Here is a 20334-nt window from a genome sequence, read left to right as displayed (position 1 = left end):
TTGTATATCAATTTGTTTGAAGCCCTCTAAATTTTAATTCATGCTTATTGCTATTATGCATTTGGAAGAAGTGTGTGGCACAAATTAGATCAATACTAAAGCAGCATTGGCACATATTAACTATTGATCCTGTAGTGGCAAAATTAGTGGGGGATTCACCAAAAATGACAACTAAAAGAGCTCCTAATCTAAAAGAAAAATTAGTAAGAAGCCATTTCAAATTAGAGAATAGAGAGATGTGGCTCTCAAAATATACAACAGCGAATGGGAATTTTAAAATGCTCTATATGCTCCATTATGGAAGTTGGTAATACATTGATTGATAAATCAACATTTCATACAGGGTCATATTACATGTAGAAGCAAAGGGGTAATATATCTAGTCTATTGTAGCTGCCCTTTTTATTACGTGGGTAAAACGTATAGAGAACTGAAAGAAAGAATCAAATAACATAAAAGGGATATAAAAAACAAGTTGATACTAGCAGTGTAACCAGACACTTCTTCCAAATGCATAATAAATGCATGAATTAAAATTTAGAGGGCTTCAAAAAATTGATATACAAGAGTGTAAATTGATCTTTAATTTAAAAGCTCTAGCTCCACAGGGTATGAATGAGGAAATAAATTATGCATTCTTTCTGGGTGAGTAAAATTAATTAAACAAACTTAAGTTTCATTTTTTTCTGTACAATGATTTGTTTAAAAAGAAATTCATTGTTTGTTCTCCTACAGCATATAGTCCAAAAACATAAGGGTAGAGAAGGTTTACTGGAAATATACACATACATAGGGTTAAATAAATAATGAAACCTGATCCTGCATAGGGTTTATTTAGACGCCATTGAGATCAAAATCAATGTTGGGAACATCAATTGCAATTATTGTTAAATTATGATATTAATGTATAAATTATTAAATCCACTGTAAGAGAAATGTTACATAATCTGTCTATTATATAGCTACATCTATAGCAATTAGTTACTATTTCACCTCTATAGATTTCATACAAACGGCTTTCAGGGAGGAATTTTTATTTTCGCTGGCGGATGAGGAGGATAAAGCATAACTTTGCAGAGCATTAAGGAGCCGTGGTGAGTGATCCGGATAAAGGGCAGATACGGGGTGTTTCAAACACAGCACTGTGAAGACACCGCTATAGGAGAGATGACCAGGGAGACCTACTCATGCTAAGACGTATACCGGATGATGCCGCCAAAGAAAAAAGGCCAGACGGGTCTGACTGGTTGTTGGCGCAAGACTTACAAGTACCCGGTGAGAAAGGCAACTGGTATCTCCCGGCTGCAGGAACCACCTGTGAATGTGTGAGTGAGTACATAGCGGTTAATCGTAAATGCTGTACGCTGCATGGTGTTAATTGGAACATTTCGCTATATTCTATTTAGCTTAACCCCATCTGCTGAAGATTTACCCCACAGAAGGATTCTCTGAAGTGCTAATTTGAGCGCTTTTTTTGCGATGGTAAAAGGGAATCCAGGGAATTACAATATTATCCCATTATGCTCCACGACCTCTTATTGAACTTTTATCTCCTCCCCAAACCATGGTGCTGAGAAGGAACGGATTCAAGTTACATTCTCTGTCTGTGAATTTACAGGACATTTTCATTTTGTTTACTTAAATTTGAGTGCAATTATAGGTTAATATTTTTATTAGCTTATTTTCTATTGATTTTTTCACAATATATAGAGTTTAATTGTTTGGAGAGCTCTCAGTTCCATAGTGCACTATGGTATAATTGGTTTCATATAATTCATAGCCACTGTGACTGTAACTAATAAATTGTCATTGTGTTTTCAACATTGATTATATATTTTTAGCTTCTTTCTTCCTCAGTGGGTACCTGGTTTTTTTGCCAGCTCCTACAGTATATATTTTGTCTACAGGCAAGAGGGAGTGCTTGATAGGATAGTCGTTATTGTTCTATTGCCACCTATATAATATATATATATATATATATATATAATATAGAGAAAATAACTCATTGTGTAAACCATTTACAAATCTAAACAAGTCAGAAGACTTGCTTTAAACCCACAAACTCTCTGACTACACTGTTTCCAATGCAGCAAAGGAATCTGGGTAAGATATGCAAATGAGGTTCACAATGACTCACCTTTTTACTTTTAGCCTGCTTTTTAAGACAGACTGAATCTGAATCACTGTACTAACCCTAGCTAAGCATAAAAGCTGTGTAATGCAGCAGTGCTATGGCATAAAGGGAAGTCTGTCTTAAAAAGCAGGCTAAAAGTAAAAAGGTGAGTCATTGTGAACCTCATTTGCATATCTTACCCAGATTCCTTTGCTGCATTGGAAACAGTGTAGTCAGAGAGTTTCTGGGTTTAAAGCAAGTCTTCTGACTTGTTTTGTAAATGGTTTACACAATGAGTTATTTTCTCTATATTTTCTATTTAGTGGAGGATTTTAAAACTCACTTTTCGCCTCCCCATAATTTTAATTGTTATATATATATATATATATTCATATTCTTGTTTTAGAGTTATATATAGTTTGAGGCTCCAAACATTAGTTCTAAACCAGTTCCATATTTTTAGATGATTGTTGTTTATTTTACTTTAAAATAATTTATTTTGACATTTGCATTTTTAGTACAGAAGACTATAAAAGACTTATTCATTAATAGCAATTCAGCCCAAAATGTAGATGCTAGTAGATGTCTAAGCATTGACCAACAGATCACAAGATCGTTTTGTTATTTTTCTGTTTTCCCTCAGCTAGTAGTAATTACAGGGAGTTATGATTTAGCTCAAATGCATTTCAATATTTGGTGCCAGCAATGTAATCCAGAAATGGCCTTTAGCATGTATACAGTTAGTTTACATTAACAAACTAAAAGGACATTCAAAAGAAAAGAATAGTGGATTAAAAAATGCTATGCCTAAGAGTACATCATTATTAAAAATAAATTCTCTTTTACTATTCCACCTTCCTAATTTGCACATGCCCAGGTAGTGCCACTGATGTGACATCACAAGCATTGGAAGACATTGCCAGGCTGTGATAACCTACATTTGCTAGTGATTGTATATTCGCTACAGCAGCCATGCACAAAGGGTTATTACTTTTTGTATTATGTTCAGTTATGAACCTAGGCATTTTCTAATCACTTCAGTGTTTAAGGCAGTTTGTTACTTCTGGGGACCAATCTCAAAATAAGACATTGCAGACTTAGAAAAAGTCTAAAGAAAGGCCACAAAACTAATAAGGGGAATGGATCATTTAAGCTATGAGGAGAGGTTGGCAAAACTGGGTCTGTTTTCTCTAGAAAAAAGGTGCTTGAGAGGCCCATATACAGAGATGGCGGAAGCTTTGTTTATTCTAAGAAAATTGTTTGTAACAAGCGATCACAACTTAAGGCTGGGGGAAAGGAGCTTTAATCTCCAGCAACAAAAAATGTTTTTCACTGCAAGAGCAATAAAATTGTGGAACTCATTACCTAAGGAGGTAGTGAATGCTAATACCTTAAATACATTTTAAAATGGTTTAGATACATTTCTAGCTAGAAACAGAATTCTGGGATATGACTGCTTGTGTTAAATTGGTCACCTTTTTGGAGCTTTTATACTAAGTATATTAAGATTTGTATACGTTGAACTCGATGGACTTCTGTCTTTTTTTCAACCTCATCTATTATGTTACTATTTTATGAAACTAACATATAGCATATAGTTTTAAAAATGTTACCAGTTTACTTCTATTATCAAAAGATACCTAGGTAGATGTCTGGAGCACTACACGGCAGGAAATAGTGCTGCCATCTAGTGCTCTTGCAAATGGAAAACATTCTTGCGAAACTGTTGCCGTATAGCTGCTGAGCTTACATCCCTGCTTTTCAACAAAAGATATCAAAAGAACAAAGATAATTTGCTAATAGAAGTAAATTAGAAAGCTGTTTAAAACTGTATAATTTTATCTGAATAAGGAAAGAAACATTTTCACATAGATTTGATGTCAGGTATAATAATAATTAATAATAACTATTATTAATATATCGCCTTTCTCCCAGTGGGACTCAAAGCGCTTTTTTTCAGCGCTCGCTCTCAGATTTAACCAAATCGGCAGCTGAATAGTAGACCAGAACCAGTAGACCCAAAACATCTCAATAAGTGTAGGTTTAATAAAAGGGGCATCAAATGTGAAATGTACAGTTGGGCATTTCAAATGTAACTAGAAGCATTGTAACATAACTTGTAATAACATAGCTCGTGCACATCACTCTGCTAGCATATGAAGCTGTGTTCACTTGTATCTGATATATTTTCTTGTTTTGTATTTTTAGACATAGACTATAGAATAAAAGCACCCTGGATATGTCCTTCACAGAAAAATGCACTTTGTTTCAATATGCTATTTTTGTTTTATGGAAATTGTTTTATTCCAATATGTTTAAATATGTGAATAATATTTACATTATTACACAATGGGCTAGATTACAAGTGGAGTTAATTTATTGCGCGCCTGCACCAAATTTGCCCTATTGCTGATGGACGATAAATAATCAGCCATTTCAAGTTTCTGGTTATTGCTACCACGAGCTCGCGATAGCAATTATCGCTTATAAAATTAAAATATTAAGATCTCTGGTTAATATTATAAATGACCCTAAATACCCCAAACTTAAGTTCTAGGTTTTTTTTAGTTTTTTTTTTTAAATGTACTATTTTTAAAACAAAAAACTGCACTTAGCAGTTTTTGGGGCTAAAGTTGGCGGCTGTGGGGTGCCTTTACATTGTGGTCTATGGGAACTGTGTGTTTCCTGTAAATATATATGTATATAAGCAATGTGTTAATATGTGTGTATACACATATTAACACATAAATATATATGTATATATTTATATATATTTAAATTTGCTGCTTATCGCTGTGCAATTTACCCCTTTGGTGTGCTACGTTCTCATGCCGTGTCTATCGGCATAAGAACGAGGCTCCCATTAGAACCTATGGAAGTGCGCTCTCATGAGCACAATGCTTCTGTGCAAGGTCGCGTTCGCATTGCACCTCACCTGTAATACCAACTCAGATTTGCGTGCGCTGGTATTACAAAGTGGAGCACAAATATCTCTTAAAAGGACACTGAACCCAAAATTTTTCTTTAGTAATTCAGATAGAGCATGCAATTTTAAGCAACTTTCTAATTTACTTCTATTATCAAATTTTCTTTATTCTCTTGGTATCTTTATTTGAAATGCAAGAATGTAAGTTTAGATGCCGGCCCATTTTTGGTAAACAACCTGGGTTATTCTTGCTGATTGGTGGATAAATTCATCCACCAATAAAAAAAGTGCTGTCCAGAGTACTGAACCAAGAAAAAAGCTTAGATGCCTTCTTTTTCGAATAAAGATAGCAAGAGAAAATTTGATAATAGGAGTAAATTAGAAAGTTTCTTAAAAATACATGCTCTATCTGAATCACGAAAGAAAAAATGTGGGTTCAGTGTCACTTTAAGCGAAAGCGATATTTTGTGCTCCACTTATAATCAGGCTCATAATTAGACAAACTAACTTTTCCCCCAAATAACCATGCCCTTAAATAATTTTTTTGAACAAATATTTTGTTTAGACACCATCTTTTTTTCTATTTAATGATATATTGACACTGTGTGTTCTCATCTGACGCAGGAGGTCCAATCTTCCTACAAGACCAGGATCCATTAACACAGTAAATGAAGCAAGATACAGAGTACCAGAAATTTTCGCAGAGCTGGATTCCAAACCCAGCACCAGTCGGTAAGACTTTATCTATTACTACATCAAGATTATTGATATTTAAACTTTTTCTTTTCTATATTTTTTCTTATATTATACAAAGAATTCATAAAAAAATTAGTTCTGCCTTAAAGTTCAGATTTCTGTTACAAATTACATTTCTTTTATTTCATTATATCTTTTCTGTTTAATGTGCAGAAATTTTCCTTGCTTTACTTTTTAATTTTTGCAGTGAAAACACAACACAATGTCTCATAGACACTGTAATATAACAGCAACATTGTAATACAGCATATTTAAAATATCACAATTTAGATCACACTTGTTAGTCCCTTGGCTGGATTGAAAATGTGATGCAGGCCTCTTTGGCAACTAAGAGGTTAACCTTAAAGGGATATGAAAACCCAATTTTTATAAAACCCAATAACATTTCTATTATTATTATTATTGGTTATTTGTAGAGCATCAACAGATTCCACAGCGCTATAAACAAAGGCAGAGTACAACAAAGCATTTATAGGGATCAAACAGGTAGAGGGCCCTGCCAAGAGTCGCACTGTTGTAGTCAGCTCTTAAGAAGGTGATCTACAAACAGCTGGACTCTTAGGCTTACATGCTAAGGGGGTTCAGGGGATAGCAATGGAGGAGAAGAACTGGTATAAAGGAAGGTTAGTGTAACTTGTATGCATCCCTGAACAGAAGAGTCTTTAGGGAGCGCTTGAAGCTTTCAAAACTAGGGGAGAGTCTTGTGGAGCGAGGCAGAGAATTCCAAAAGATGGAAGACAGTCTGGAGAAGTCCTGTAAACGGGAATGTGAGGAGGTAACAAGAGAGGAGGAGAGTAGGAGGTCATGAGCAGAGCAAAGGGGACGGGAGGGAGAGTATCTGGAGACAAGGTCCAAGATATAGGGGGGAGCAGTGCAGTTGAAGGCTTTGTATATCAGAGTGAGAATTTTGTGTTTAATCCTGGCGGCGAGAAGAAGCCAGTGAAGGGATTGGCAGAGAGGTGCAGCAGATGAAGAGCGACGTGTAAGGAAGATGAGCCTGGCAGAGGCATTCATTATGGGTTGTTAAGGAGCTAGGCGGCAGCTGGGGAGACCAGAGAGGACAGAGTTGCAGTAATCAAGGCACAAAAGGATGAGAGAGTGGGTTGTGTCTTGTGTAAGGAAATATCTCATTTTAAGGTGGCAGCGGCAGGCTTTAGCCAGGGACTGGATACAAAAGACAAAGGGGCACCTCATGTGTAGATCAGAGATGTAACAAATCCCAAACTGAATAGAAAGCCAAATGGATACTCACATTTAGCTGAAGCACCCTTGTGTGCTTGTGGTAGCAGGCTAATAACTCAGGGTGTATCAGCTAACCCAGGCATCAGGTAACACTCAGGAATACCAGATGCAGTACCCAGATGGAGTACTGAATGCAGTTCGCCCCAAAGAACGATAGGGATAAAAGTAAGGTGCTAACACTTGGCTTATGTAAAACACAAGGTTTATTAAAACTCACATAAAAACAAAAGCTTCAAGTGATAGGAGGGCATAGACATGTAGCCCCCCTAATGCAACGCGTTTCTCGGCTATAAAATCGCTGTTTCCTCAGGCCAGGGACTGAATGTGAGGAGTGAAAGAAAGATCTGATTCAAATGTGACCCCAAGACATCAGGCATGCGGGGTAAGGGTAATGGAGTTCTTGACAGTTATAGAGAGATTGGGGATGGAGATTTTGGAAGAAGGGGGGGAAATAAGGAGCTCAGTTTTGGAGAGATTTAGCTTGAGGTAGTGAGAGGACATCCAGGAAGAGATGTGAGAAAGACAGTGACACACGGGTTAGCAAGGAAGGAGATAGGTCTGGTGCAGAGAAGTAGATTTGGGTGTCGCCGGCAGTACCCTGACAGATAGTGGTGATGGGGCAGAGGAGGCCCCAGAGAAGGCTACAGTAAAGGTATGGTTTGACAGGTAGGAAGAAAACCACGAGCGAGAGGGCTGTGTCACAAATGCCAAAGGATTGGAGGGTTTGGAGCAAAAGAGGGTGGTCAACAGTATCAAAGGCTGCAGACAGGAGGATAAGCAGAGAGAAGTGGCCTTTTGATTTTGCTGTAAGTAGCTCATTGGTAACCTTAACAATTGCTCTCTCTGTGGAGTGATGGGGATGAAATTCAGATTGCAGTGGGTCAAAGAGGGAGTTTAATGTAAGGAAATGGGATAGGCGTGCATATACTAGCTTTTCGAGAAGCTTTGAGGCAAGAGGGAGAAGGGATGGGGAGGTTGGATCAAGGGAAGGTTTTTTGAGGATAGGTGTGACCAATGCATGTTTCAGAGATGAGGGAAATATACCAGTGCTGAGGGAGAGGTTGAAAATGTGTGTTAGTATAGGGGTAAGGGTAGAAGAGAGGGAGGAGAGTAGCTGTAAGGGGATAGGGTCAAGGGGACAGGTAGTGAGGTGAGAGAGCAGTATAAGAGCAGAAACTTCTTCCTCAGTAACAGGGTAGAAAGAGCTAAGTTATTGGCTATGTGGGTTGTGGATGATTGCGAGAGAATGGAAGTGTGTTGAGAGCTGATTTAGTTTCTGATGGAGTCGATTTTGTTATTGAAGTAGCTGGCAAAGTCTTAAGCTGACAAAGAAGTTGTATTAGGAGGTGGGGGTGGAGTATTGAAAGTAGAGAACAGATGTTTTGGGTTTGAAGAAAGATTAGAGATAAAAGTAGAGAAGCAATGTTGCTTATAGAGATTAAGGGCAGAATAGTTGGAGTTCAAGATGAATTTGTAATAAAGAAAATCAGCTGAACTCCGAGATTTTCTCCAGTGCCGCTCAGCAGTACGGGAACATCTGCGTAGGTACCGTGTCAGAGGAGTATGCCAGGGCTGAGGATGAGCGTGTGATTTCCGAGCTATGGTAAAAGGGGCCAGATTGTCAAGGACGAATGAAAGGGTGGAATTATAGTGGCAGATAGATTGGTCAGGGCAGGTAAAGGAGGAGATGGATGAGAGGAGAGGTTCAAGGGAATTAGCAAGCTGTTGCTGATCTAATGACATAATGCTTCTCCAATTATCTTTAACTGATATGATCTGCAGAGCAATGTATTGTATACTAATATTATGACAATGGCTAGCCTTGTTGTCTGTAGACTGCTCCAAATGGTGGGAGGATTTTGACTATTAAAAAAAACCCCAGTAAAAAGGATGTTAATTTGTGTTAAAAATGTTAAGAGTTGGCTAATGTGTTATTCTTCAGCAACCCAACAGAAATGTCTTCTAATTACAAGCGGCTAAATTAAAAGGTTTGCGTTATGGTGCAGTACGGCTATATCGCTGGAAAATTGGCCATTGCTGGTAACGCATATTACAAGTCGCCGTGGAACGGTTATACCACAAGCATTTTAGCCCTAATGCAACCCTCCATTTCGCACTCAAAAAATTATCTTTGAGTGCAGGATTTTCCATAGCACCGTAATACAGGTTGTGCGGTCCGGCTAAAATGCTTGCGTTACAGCCATTCCGCAATCTGAGACCAGTATATATGGATTTTGCGAAACAAAAATGTTTCATAAAACTCATAACTAAAATGTTACAAAGTACACTAACACCCATAAACTACCTATTAACCCCTATACCGCCATATCCCCGCATAGCAAATACTATATTACACCTATTAACCCCTAATCAGCCACCCACCCACATCGCCAACACTAAAATAAACCTATTAACCCCTAAACCGCCGGCCCCACACATCGCCAACACATATAAATCTAGTAACCCCTAAACTGCTGCCCCCCCATCATAACTAATAAACTAAACCTATTAACCCCTAAACCGCCGGCCCTCCACATTGCAAAACACTAAATTAAACTATTAACTCCTAAACCTAACACCCCTCTAACTTTAAATTAAAACTTACATTATAACCAGCCAATAGAATGTGAGCTCAATCCTATTGGCTGATTGGATCAGCCAATAGGATTTTTTCTACCTTAATTCCGATTGGCTGATAGAATTCTTGGATGACGTCACTTAAAGGAACTGTCATTCAGTAAGAAGACTTCGTTTAAAGAGGATGCTCCGCGTTGGATGTCTTGAAGATGGACCCGCTCTGCGTTGGATGGATGACGATAGAAGATGCCGTCTGGGTGAAGACTTGTGCCCGTCTGGAGGACCACTTCATCCGGCTTGGATGAAGACTTCTCCCGGCTTTGTTGAGGACTTCGGCCCGGTTGGATGAAGACTTCTGCCTCTTCCTTGAGGATAGATGTCCGGTCTTCAAAACAGTAAGTCGATCTTCAGGGGGTTAGTGTTAGGTTTTTTTAAGGGTGTATTGGGTGGGTTTTATTTTTTAGATTAGGGTTTGGGCCGCAAAAGAGCTAACTGCCCTTTTAAGGGCAATGCCCATACAAATACCCATTTCAGGGCAATGGGGAGCTTAGGTTTTTTTGATAGTATTTTATTTGGGGGGTTGGTTGTGTGGGTGGTGGGTTTTACTGTTTGGGGGGTTGTTTGTATTTTTTTTACAGGTAAAAGAGCGGATTACTTTGGGGAAATGCCCCGCAAAAGGCCATTTTAAGGGCTATTGGTAGTCTAGTTTAGGCTAGGGTTTTTATTTATTTTGGGGGGGCATTTTTATTTTGATAGGGCTATTAGATTAGGTGTAATTAGTTTAAAGATCTTGGGCGCGATCCGATATACGTTGTAGGTTTCGGCGCAAGCGTGGGAACCTGCGCCGCCCGTAATTTCACCTCGCACATCGGGCTATTACATATACCCCGCCGGCAGTTCCTAAAGTGCCGTAAGTCTGATAAACTAGCGATGTCCAGAAATGAGCGTAACTACACATTTCTGGAGTCGCTAGTGACTTACAGCACTTTAGAAACTGCCGGCGCCTAAGAAAACTAAAGGAAATATCAAATCTCCCGTAACAGTCTAACCTGCCTCCCAAAAATAGCCCGACATGTAAAACCCCTATATCCACAATCCCCCCTCTCACTACTAATAATAAATGTATTAACCCCTAGATCGACAACCACCCACAACGCAATAAGCCTAATTATTAAACCCTAAACCGCCATAGCCCACAATGCAATAAGCCTAAGTATTAACCCCTAAAATGCCATAGCCCACAACGCAATTAACCTATTTAAGTATTAACCCCTAAACCGCCATAGCCCACATAGGCTATTAAATGTATTAACCCCTAATCTGCCGCCGCCAACGTCAATGCAACTATAATAAAGTTTTTTTTTAATTTTCTGTAATTTAGTGTTTGTTTTGTTTTTTGTACTATAGTTTATTTTATTTAATTGTATTTCATTTTAGATAATTGTAGTTAATTAATTTAATGATAGTGTAGTGTTAGGTGTTATTGTAACTTAGGTTAGGTTTTATTTTACAGGTAAATTTGTAATTATTTTAACTAGGTAGCTATTAAATAGTTATTAACTATTTAATAGCTATTGTACCTAGTTAAAATAAATACAAAGTTGCCTGTAAAATAAAAATAAATCCTAAAATAGCTACAATGTAATTATTAATTATATTGTAGCTATCTTAGGGTTTATTTTATAGGTAAGTATTTAGTTTTAAATAGGAATAATTTAGTTAATAATAGTAATATTATTTAGATTTATTTAAACAATAATTAAGTTAGGGGGGTGTAGAGTTAGGGTTAGACTTAGGTTTAGTGGTTAATAACTTTATTATAGTGGTGGCAGATTATGGGTTAATACATTTAATAGGCTATGTGGGCTATGGCGGTTTAGGGGTTAATACAGTTTATTAGTTATTGCGGTGGGGGATTGCGGTTGACAGGTAGATAGACATTGCGCATGTGTTAGTTTATTTTTGCAGGCATTTTATGGAGTTACGGTGCTCCCATACTCAGCGCAACACCTGCTAAGGCTGCATTTTATGGCAAGGTGAAAATGGAGTAAGATTTCTCCATTTTCGCCACGTAAGGCCTTGCGCTAGATATTGGATACCGACTTACGACGCGGTCCTATGTTAGCCTATGGGAGTAAAAATTGCGAGCAACGGGTGAAATATACGGCCGTAACTTGTATGCTACGCCGTATATGTAATACCAAAATCGCGCAAAATCTGGCGTCGCCGGCTTTTGCGGGCGATGCTGCATATTGGATCGGGCCCCACGTAATTTGTTTATTATTTTCTGTAATTTAGTGTTTTGGTTTTTTTGTACTTTAGCTAATTTAATTTAATTTATTTAATTGTTGATAATTTAGTTAATTTATTTAATTGTAGGGTAGTGTTAGGTGTTTAACTTAGGTTAGGTTTTACAGGTACTTTTGTATTTATTTTAGCTAGGTAGTTATTAAATAGTTAATAACTATTTAATAACTATTCTACCTAATTAAAATAAAAACAAACTTGCCTGTAAAATAAAAATAAAACCTAAGATAGCTACAATAGTCTTTGTGACCGCTGCTTCATAACTGGTGTTTCTGGCGAGTCTGAAGACTCGCCAGAAACACGGGCCCTCAAGCTCCTTTCGCAGCTTGATAGATAGGCTCCTATGGATCTTCAATAAATATTTCTTCAGTTTATCAAATATTTTAAGTGATGTAAATGTAATGGCTAAATAAAATGGTTTCCAGATCACAAGATATGAGTTGAGGTTAAAGGTTAAAACTATGAGTAAAAGTTATGACAGTTTTGTTTGTTGACAATTTTGAGCCCCACCTTCTTAAAATAGGAAGAGTACTAAAATTATTATTTCATTAACAGAATTATTTCAGATTCAGGAAACAGAACTATTACAACTACAACTAGAGAGACTTATTATGGTTCTTCAAGAAATTCAGAACCCAGATCTGAGAGAAGGTAAAGATTTTACTCATCATTATTCATTTTACATCCATTTAGTCTATAATTAATGAGAATACTTTTTGAGGTTTAAAATTAGGTAATAAGATGAGTAACGCCTAATCTGCTAAAATGATTGATGCATAATTTATGTTATAAACTAATGTATATACTTAATGTATATTTATTGTTGTTATTTAAATATGTTTCATAATTCATTCTCCAGTTAAAAAATATAGTTCCCATGTAAAGTATTTAACTCTCATATGCTTTATTTAGATCTAGTCCACTTCCTAGAGAAAATGTTACCACAACAGTTACAGAAGCCAGATACAAAGTGCCTGAAATCTTAGATGAAACAATACTGGAATCAAACAGGTAAAATATGTTTAAATGTATGTACATTAAATGATTACCAAGCTTGAATTTTATGACAAGTTTTATGTTCTCACTCAAATGAGGAAAAAAAAGGAAAATTCATGTTTCAGTTATCTAGCAATGGAAATTTGAAAATCACTCTGTACTTCCACACTCAGCCCACTGCATGCAATGCAATTCTAAAAATAATTGCTCAACCTTACCAAGTAACTTGCCATTTAATAACAAAGTAAATAAAAATCGGGAGAACACAGAGTATAAGGGCTCCGGACCTAGTTACTAAGCAGCGAAACCGGGTCCGGAGCCCTTGTGGGGCAGGTTTGCATATGGGAGCCTGCTTCCCGCAATGTAAGAAGTTGTGGTCATTAGACCGCTGATTCTTACACTCTATGCCACCTCTGAGGTGGCGAGGAGAAATCACAGAGAGCTTGCTCACTCTTGGTGATTGACAGTCCCTTCTCTCATGCGTTTGGTCACATGACAGAAGGGGCGGGCTTTACACGCTCTCTTGAGCGTGTAATGATACGTACTGGTAGCGGATCCTGTTCACCAGCTGCCGTATGCAGCAAAGGCGAGTGGACAACTTCTTGAGTTGATAAGTTTATGCGCTCGATCTCTGTAAATGTCTGAAACCAGGGATTTTTGTATTTCAGTGGGATCAAACTCTTGTGTGAACATATTGTTTTTACTAATTTACTGTAACAAAGTGGTTAAGGCGGTATTTTAGTGTAAATAAAAAATGCTCTATTTTGTTAAAACATTTTATTTTTAAAAAATTATTTTCTTAAGCTATTTAAACACTTAGTATTGCTATTTAATATTAGGATATGACCAGTGATTGGAGTAAGGGTGCTGATTCTAATTGGCTCTTTAGCCTTTTTCTTATTTGGAATAACAATGCATTGTGCTTTACCTCCATAACAAGTATTAAACACACAGGGATATATTCTCCAAAATGCATGGAGTGAATCATCTTATAGATCTCACAGGAGCAAACCTCAATAAATCACCTTAGACAATGGGCAAGACCTAGAAGTCCCAGAAAGTACCAAGTTGTCTCCCATAGAAAGTAATTAAGCTCTCCAGAATGCAGAATCTAACAGGGAGCGTGAGGTTAAAATGAGAACACACAACCAGTTTTATAGGTGTATTGTCAATTTTGAGAACTTCACCAGCATATGACTAGCGAGATAAATGATTGAGAAATGCTTACAGAATATTAGAAGTTGAAAGACAATTTCAGACACGCCCAACCTTACATTTCAAGAGTTCTCTGAAAACCAATTTCACAGAGAAAAATATGCCAATTATAGTGTGATTATAGTTTTTTAACAACACACAGAGGCATTCAAAGTATAAGAATATTTTTTGTAAATCCCAAATCTAAATAGATTGTATAAAATATGACTTAATGCATTGACAATCATAAAATTAAAAATGTATGCTTGGGATAATTCACTGTGATTCATGATGAAAAATACAAAATCCCTTGAGGGGGCTTAAACCTTTAATATTACAGTACCTAGCCAAATGATCCATTGGTCAAAAATCATAATTTTTATATTAATTTCTTATTTAATCATAATAGTGTTGATTAATTTTTTTTATCTTTGTAACCATTTCTTATCCCATGTTATATTGGCAACATTTGCACTACATATTTACGAGTAATTTGATGTAATATTACTAAAATATTTGGCAAATTCACAAATTTATATGTATTTACAGATGGGTAAACAAAGTGACTTGCTGTTAAAAAGAAAGTCGGTCAAATTGTCGGACTGTTGAAGACAAAAACATGTTGCAGTACCCGATTGCTAAATTGTAGGTGTATCATGTGGTTCTGCAAAGAATGTTAAAAAGAAAATGGATTGTGGGATGGTTTCCGAGCAGGGTTTCTGGATAACAGGCTAATCGTCGCTGAACAGCTCTCCTTGATGCCTCGGACATGCACTCTGACAGGCAGTTTCCTATTTTGAGTGCAGATATCTCTGATTTTTCTGTCAGTTCTTAGTGCAGTAGCCCAACATCGACCGCAAAGTGCCCTTCAATTATGGGTTCAAATCATCCCCACAATCCATTTTTTTTCTTAATATTGTTTACAGAGAGTGATACACCTAGAATTACTGTGACATGTTTTTTGCCTTCAACAGGCTGACAATTTGATGGCTTTAATGGTAAGTCACTTTGTTAACCCATCTGTAAAAACATATACATTAGTTACTTACCAAATATTTTATTAGTATTACATCAAATGACATGTAAAAATGTATTGCAGAAGCCAATATAACATGGAAAAAATAAATGGTTACAAAATTTTAAAAAATCAATCAACACTATTAAGAATAAATATGAAATTAAAATAAAAAATTAACATTTTTGACCAATGGGTCTAATAATTTAGCAAGGTACTGTAGTACACTAGCAATGTGCACTGTCACCTGCACTGTCACCTGCACTATTTGTACAACCGACAACCTCTTTTGCAATTTTCCATCCTCCGATAACATCACAGAGGTCAAATTCTTGATTGATCCAAGATTCAACTGATATTTCTCTTTATGCAAAGTATCCTTAAAACTAAACTAATAGGATTGTATTAGCACTGAAATGCTTTAGAGACTCCCTGGTGTAAATTAACCCAGAAGCATTAATATCCTACACCTACTTTTACTTTCACTGACCACTACACATACACTTGCAATTTGAAAGTTTTGAAAATCTGATAAAAAACTGACTACATTTTATAACTGTTTTTGTAGTTGATAATCACTATTGAAATACCAAATTATGTCAGTCCATAATTAAAAGCTTTTGTAAAATTAGACTTCTGGAGCAACATTTCAACAAAATTCAACTAATCTTAAATTTGTGCTTTATTTTCGCATTGCATGAGATACATAAAAAGTGATCAGATTCACAAATTCACTTAGGTATAATATAACTATTTATTATTAGACAATTAAATTATAATATAGATTATTAGATAAATAACAGACAGATTAAGAATATACCTAGCTTGATAGATAAATCAGCAGTTTACACAACAATAGATACGTATTGCAAATTAACCAGAAGACTGCTGTCCCTTTAAGGCAGACCTAACCACCAGTATTAAAACATCTAGTTTTAATACTGGTGGTTAGGTCTGCCTTAAAGGGACAGTATACATACATTTTCATATGACTGCATGTAATAGACACTACTATAAAGAAGAATATGCTCAGATACTGATCTAAAAATACAGTATAAAACCTTTTAAAAAACGTACTTGGAAGCTCCCAGTTTACCATTGTTGTTGAGGTTGTCTGGGACACCCACTTAAAAGGGCTGGGTAAACAAAAAGAGCAGGCACTACCCCCTCCCATGGATATGAAAAGACAGAAGCCTGCATGAGTCTGTAAACGCTGTGTACATCTGACACTATGGGGCTTGGTTAGGAGTCTGAAAATCAGCACAATATTCTTAAAAAATAAGCAAAACTATACATTTTTATAAAAACACTACCAGATGGGCTATATAAATGGATCATTTACAAAATATTTATGCAAAGAAAAATCTAGTGTACAATGTCCCTTTAAGGATTAGCATGCTTTTATGATATGACAGAAATGAATAGGCATGCATAAAAGTAACAATATACAATTTTCTGACCATTGAAATGATACATCATTTTTGAATATTGCTGAGAACCACTGTTTGTAAAAATGAGTTGTGAAACTGGCTTAGTAAAACATCTCCAAATGTCAGTTACTCTGTGACATTTTAACCTTATACAGCTACACAAGCTTAAACTTGTAACAATACTATAGTATGTATAACCCTCAGCCTTTACTCTCTTGTCTTGATCAGCAGTAATATAAAGTAATAACTTTCATATGAATCATTGACATTCCCTGTTTCAATTCCGGTTACACCTCCATCGCTTACCTTACCTGTTTTACAAGAGAAACAGCATTTAAAACCTCAGAAGCACAAATAGTGAGAGCTTTCAATACCCAGTGCATATTCAAAAGACTAAGTATATCCAGATAGGTGCTGCAATTGAAAAAGTTTAAGCAACGTACATACGTATCTCATTTAGTTAATAAGATTGGTTTGTTTCAATGGTAAATAAGATTAACCAAATCAGAATGATCTCTATTGAGTCTGTAAATAGGAGGGATCCCAGATCAAGGTTTGAAATGAAAGAGACTGGTCTTGTTGCTGATGATCATGAAGAGGCTACTGCAATAAATGGGCTTTTTTTAATAAGTACATATTAATATTATTTATTGTCAAGTCAAAATTAAACTTCCATGATTCAGACAGAGCATGCAATTTTAAGCAACTTTCTAATTTACTCCTATTATCAATTTGTCTTCATTCTCTTGGTATCTTGATTTAAAAAAGCAGGAATGTAAGCATAGGAGCCATCCCATTTTTGGCTCAGCACCTGAGTAGCGCTTTCTGATTGGTGTCAACATGTAGCCACCAATCAGCAAGCGCTACCCAGGTGCTGTATCAAAAATGGGCCAGCTCTTAAGATTACATTCAAATAAAGATACCAAGAGAAGAAAGAAAAATTGATAATAGTAGTAAATTAGAAAGTTGTTTAAAATTACATGCTCTATCTGAATCATAAAAGTTTAATTTTAACTAGACTATACCTTTTAAGGTGTTTGGAGGCGGTGTGGATTGTTGGTATTTTTTTTTACTTTTAAAAGGATTACTGATGAAGGGATTGACAGTATTATTTTTTTAGAATTTAAAGTGTTTGCAATGGGCACTTAGAATATTAGCTGCAATGGGTTAAGTCAGGTTTGTTTGTGATTGGGACATTTGTTGTTAGAATATACACTGTAGGGAATTGAGTGAGAGACCATTATGATAAACGCTGATGGGGAAAATGTGGTCAGTGGTCTTCATATGGGTTATGAGTATCAAAAGGCTTTTTGCAGAGGGGCAGTTAAAATTAATCTTATTGTGCTGTAACACTGGTGCCTCTGTAAAATATGTATCAGTATTGTAATGAATCAGCTTTGCTAAGGTCATTAGGTTCAACAACAAAGAACCACTATTGAGTCACATAACAGAGTTGCTACTAAATGATAGCAGTGTGAGTTTGTCAGGTTACTGAACTGGAACTACCACGTGAAATCACTAGACCTTTTCTTAGTTTCTCCATTAGACTGACCTGCATAGAATGTTTACCTTTCTAATACTATGGGGTCAATTGGAAAGGAGGTGTGCATAGCTTACCTTCAAGCATTGTTTGAATAGATTTACAGACTCGGTTTTCACATTCTTAGCATTCTAAGGGTTGGTGTGGTCGTCAACTGGGAGGTGCCATTTTTCAAAACTGGTTGTATCAACATACTTTACATTGATATGTCAGAAAACAAAAAAAACTGTTTATGGTGCCTTTATGTTAACTTATTCAACTATTGACCAATGACTGTAACAGGGGCAGGGGGAAAGCTGCAGATACATATATGATAAATCTATGGCTATTCTGACTATACAAAATATTGTGTATTAATGTATGACTGAAAACGAATCTAAGTAGGAAAACTGCCATCTAATCAGATGCTCCCCATCTACTGTATAATTAGATATAAAGCTAGATGTTTGTGAAGACAGTAACAGTAAAATTGCATCATTAGAGGCAGTTAGTAAATCTATTTCTGTACCGTTTATTGTAGGTTGCCACTTTGCAAGACATAGCTACTCAGTGAAATTGCACAATATTAACACGTTTATTACAATTGAAATCATTTATATGCTGTGTGCCATGGTTCAGCCAGTAGACCACGCTGCCCTCTGCTGTTTTGTTATATGCATTACTTCCTTAAGACTAGGCAGTAAGAAGGAGCCTTTTACCTCATAAGGCACCAGTCTACATAATAATGTTTTACAAAATCCAAGTGGATTACTCTAAATATTGAGAGGCTACATAAAATCTAAACTTTCTTATTTTTATTTTTTTCTGTATAACACACTAAATAAACTTTGTTTAAACCCAAAATCTTTCTTTCATGATTCAGATAGAGAATAGAAATTTAAACAACATTACAATTTACTTCCATTATTTATTTTGCTTCATTTTTTAAATATCCTTAGTTAAAGAAAAAGCAATGCACATGGTGAGCCAATCACACGATGCTTCTATGTGCAGCAACCAATCAGCAGCTAGTGAGCATATCTAGATATGCTTTTCATCGAAGAATATCAAGAGAATAAAACAAATTGCGCACACTTTTTTCACTCACCTGTTTCACTCACCTGTTTAAATTAGAAAGATGTTTAAAATTGCATTCTCTTTCTAAATCATAAAAGAAAAAATGTGGGTGACATGTCCCTTTTAAGGGACATTGTACACTTGATTTTTCTTTGCATAAATGTTTTGCATATAATCCATTTATACAGCCCTCCTGGGAGTGCTTTTGTAACAATGTATAATTTTGCTTATTTTTAATAACATTTTGCTGATTTTCATACTTCTAACCAAGCCCCAAAATATCAGATGTAGACCCAGGTATACAGATTCCTTCTGCTATTGTTTGTATAATCTGTCTTTTCATATGCAGGGAGTGGGGAGGGTCTGCTCTTCCTGCTTTCTCAGCCCCTTTCACTGGGTGTACCAGGCTAACCTTAGCAACAGTGCTAAACTGCGAGCATCTAAGTAATTATTTAAAAACGTTTTATACTGAATATTTAAATCAGTATCTGCGCATACTATTCTTTATAGTAGTGTCTATTTACATGCAGTTATATGAAAATTGGTATATACTGTCACTTTAAGGAACCATATTTCATATATCCAATCTAGTTGACTGTTTTTTTCAGCTGTCGATGTGCCTTTTTCAGCATTGGAATGATCACAATGCAAAAGATAGCACCATTTTCATATTAGAAAATATTGTATTGGATATCAGAAAAGTCACACATGCAATGCATGGACGGCATCCACTAAGGCGATCACAATCCACCTAAACATTGACCAGAAAATGGACACAACAAATTGATAAATGCTCAGCACCCACAGATTGACTAATAACGCACATCCAATAAACAATAATAATATCAGTCGCAGATCTCTGCTTGCTCAGATCAAAAAAACAAGATGCCACTTCCCATGACAGTAACAATAACGGTCTTTTTTGATGACAATTGAAACTTAAAAAACCATAAATAAAACATATGTACAAGGTCAGTTGGGACAAAGAGAGAGGAGAGGATGCTGGACCATCAGAATAAGAATGAAAGGCCCGGCGGTCAGTTAGCAAGAACAGCTGGGCAATCTGGAGAGCAGTTGTATTTTTTTTTGTTTAGCTATTTGTTTTTTGCCGATTGACAGTTGTTAACGGTGCCGTTTTGGGGAAATGGAGATTCAGGAGAAGATTTCTTAATAGTCGAGTGG

The 20334-nt window shown here is 36.2% G+C and overlaps 1 protein-coding gene across 4 annotated transcripts in view; it reads left to right on the top strand.

Annotated features, from left to right (window-relative positions):
* ZNF185 (zinc finger protein 185 with LIM domain) overlaps positions 1–20334 on the top strand; it is a 334258-nt gene that overhangs the window by 280479 nt on the left and 33445 nt on the right. For all 4 annotated transcript variants that reach the window (XM_053699442.1, XM_053699440.1, XM_053699441.1 and 1 more), the window contains 3 exons: positions 5664–5771; positions 12477–12572; positions 12834–12932. In XM_053699442.1, the coding sequence (XP_053555417.1) occupies positions 5664–5771; positions 12477–12572; positions 12834–12932 (303 nt within the window). The remainder of the gene's footprint in view (positions 1–5663; positions 5772–12476; positions 12573–12833; positions 12933–20334) is intronic.

The sequence above is a fragment of the Bombina bombina genome, chromosome 1 (assembly GCF_027579735.1).
Source record: "Bombina bombina isolate aBomBom1 chromosome 1, aBomBom1.pri, whole genome shotgun sequence".
In the NCBI taxonomy this organism is placed as follows: Eukaryota; Metazoa; Chordata; class Amphibia; order Anura; family Bombinatoridae; genus Bombina; species Bombina bombina.
Note: the sequence above shows the minus strand (reverse complement) of the source record. Positions and strands in the feature narration are given on the sequence as shown.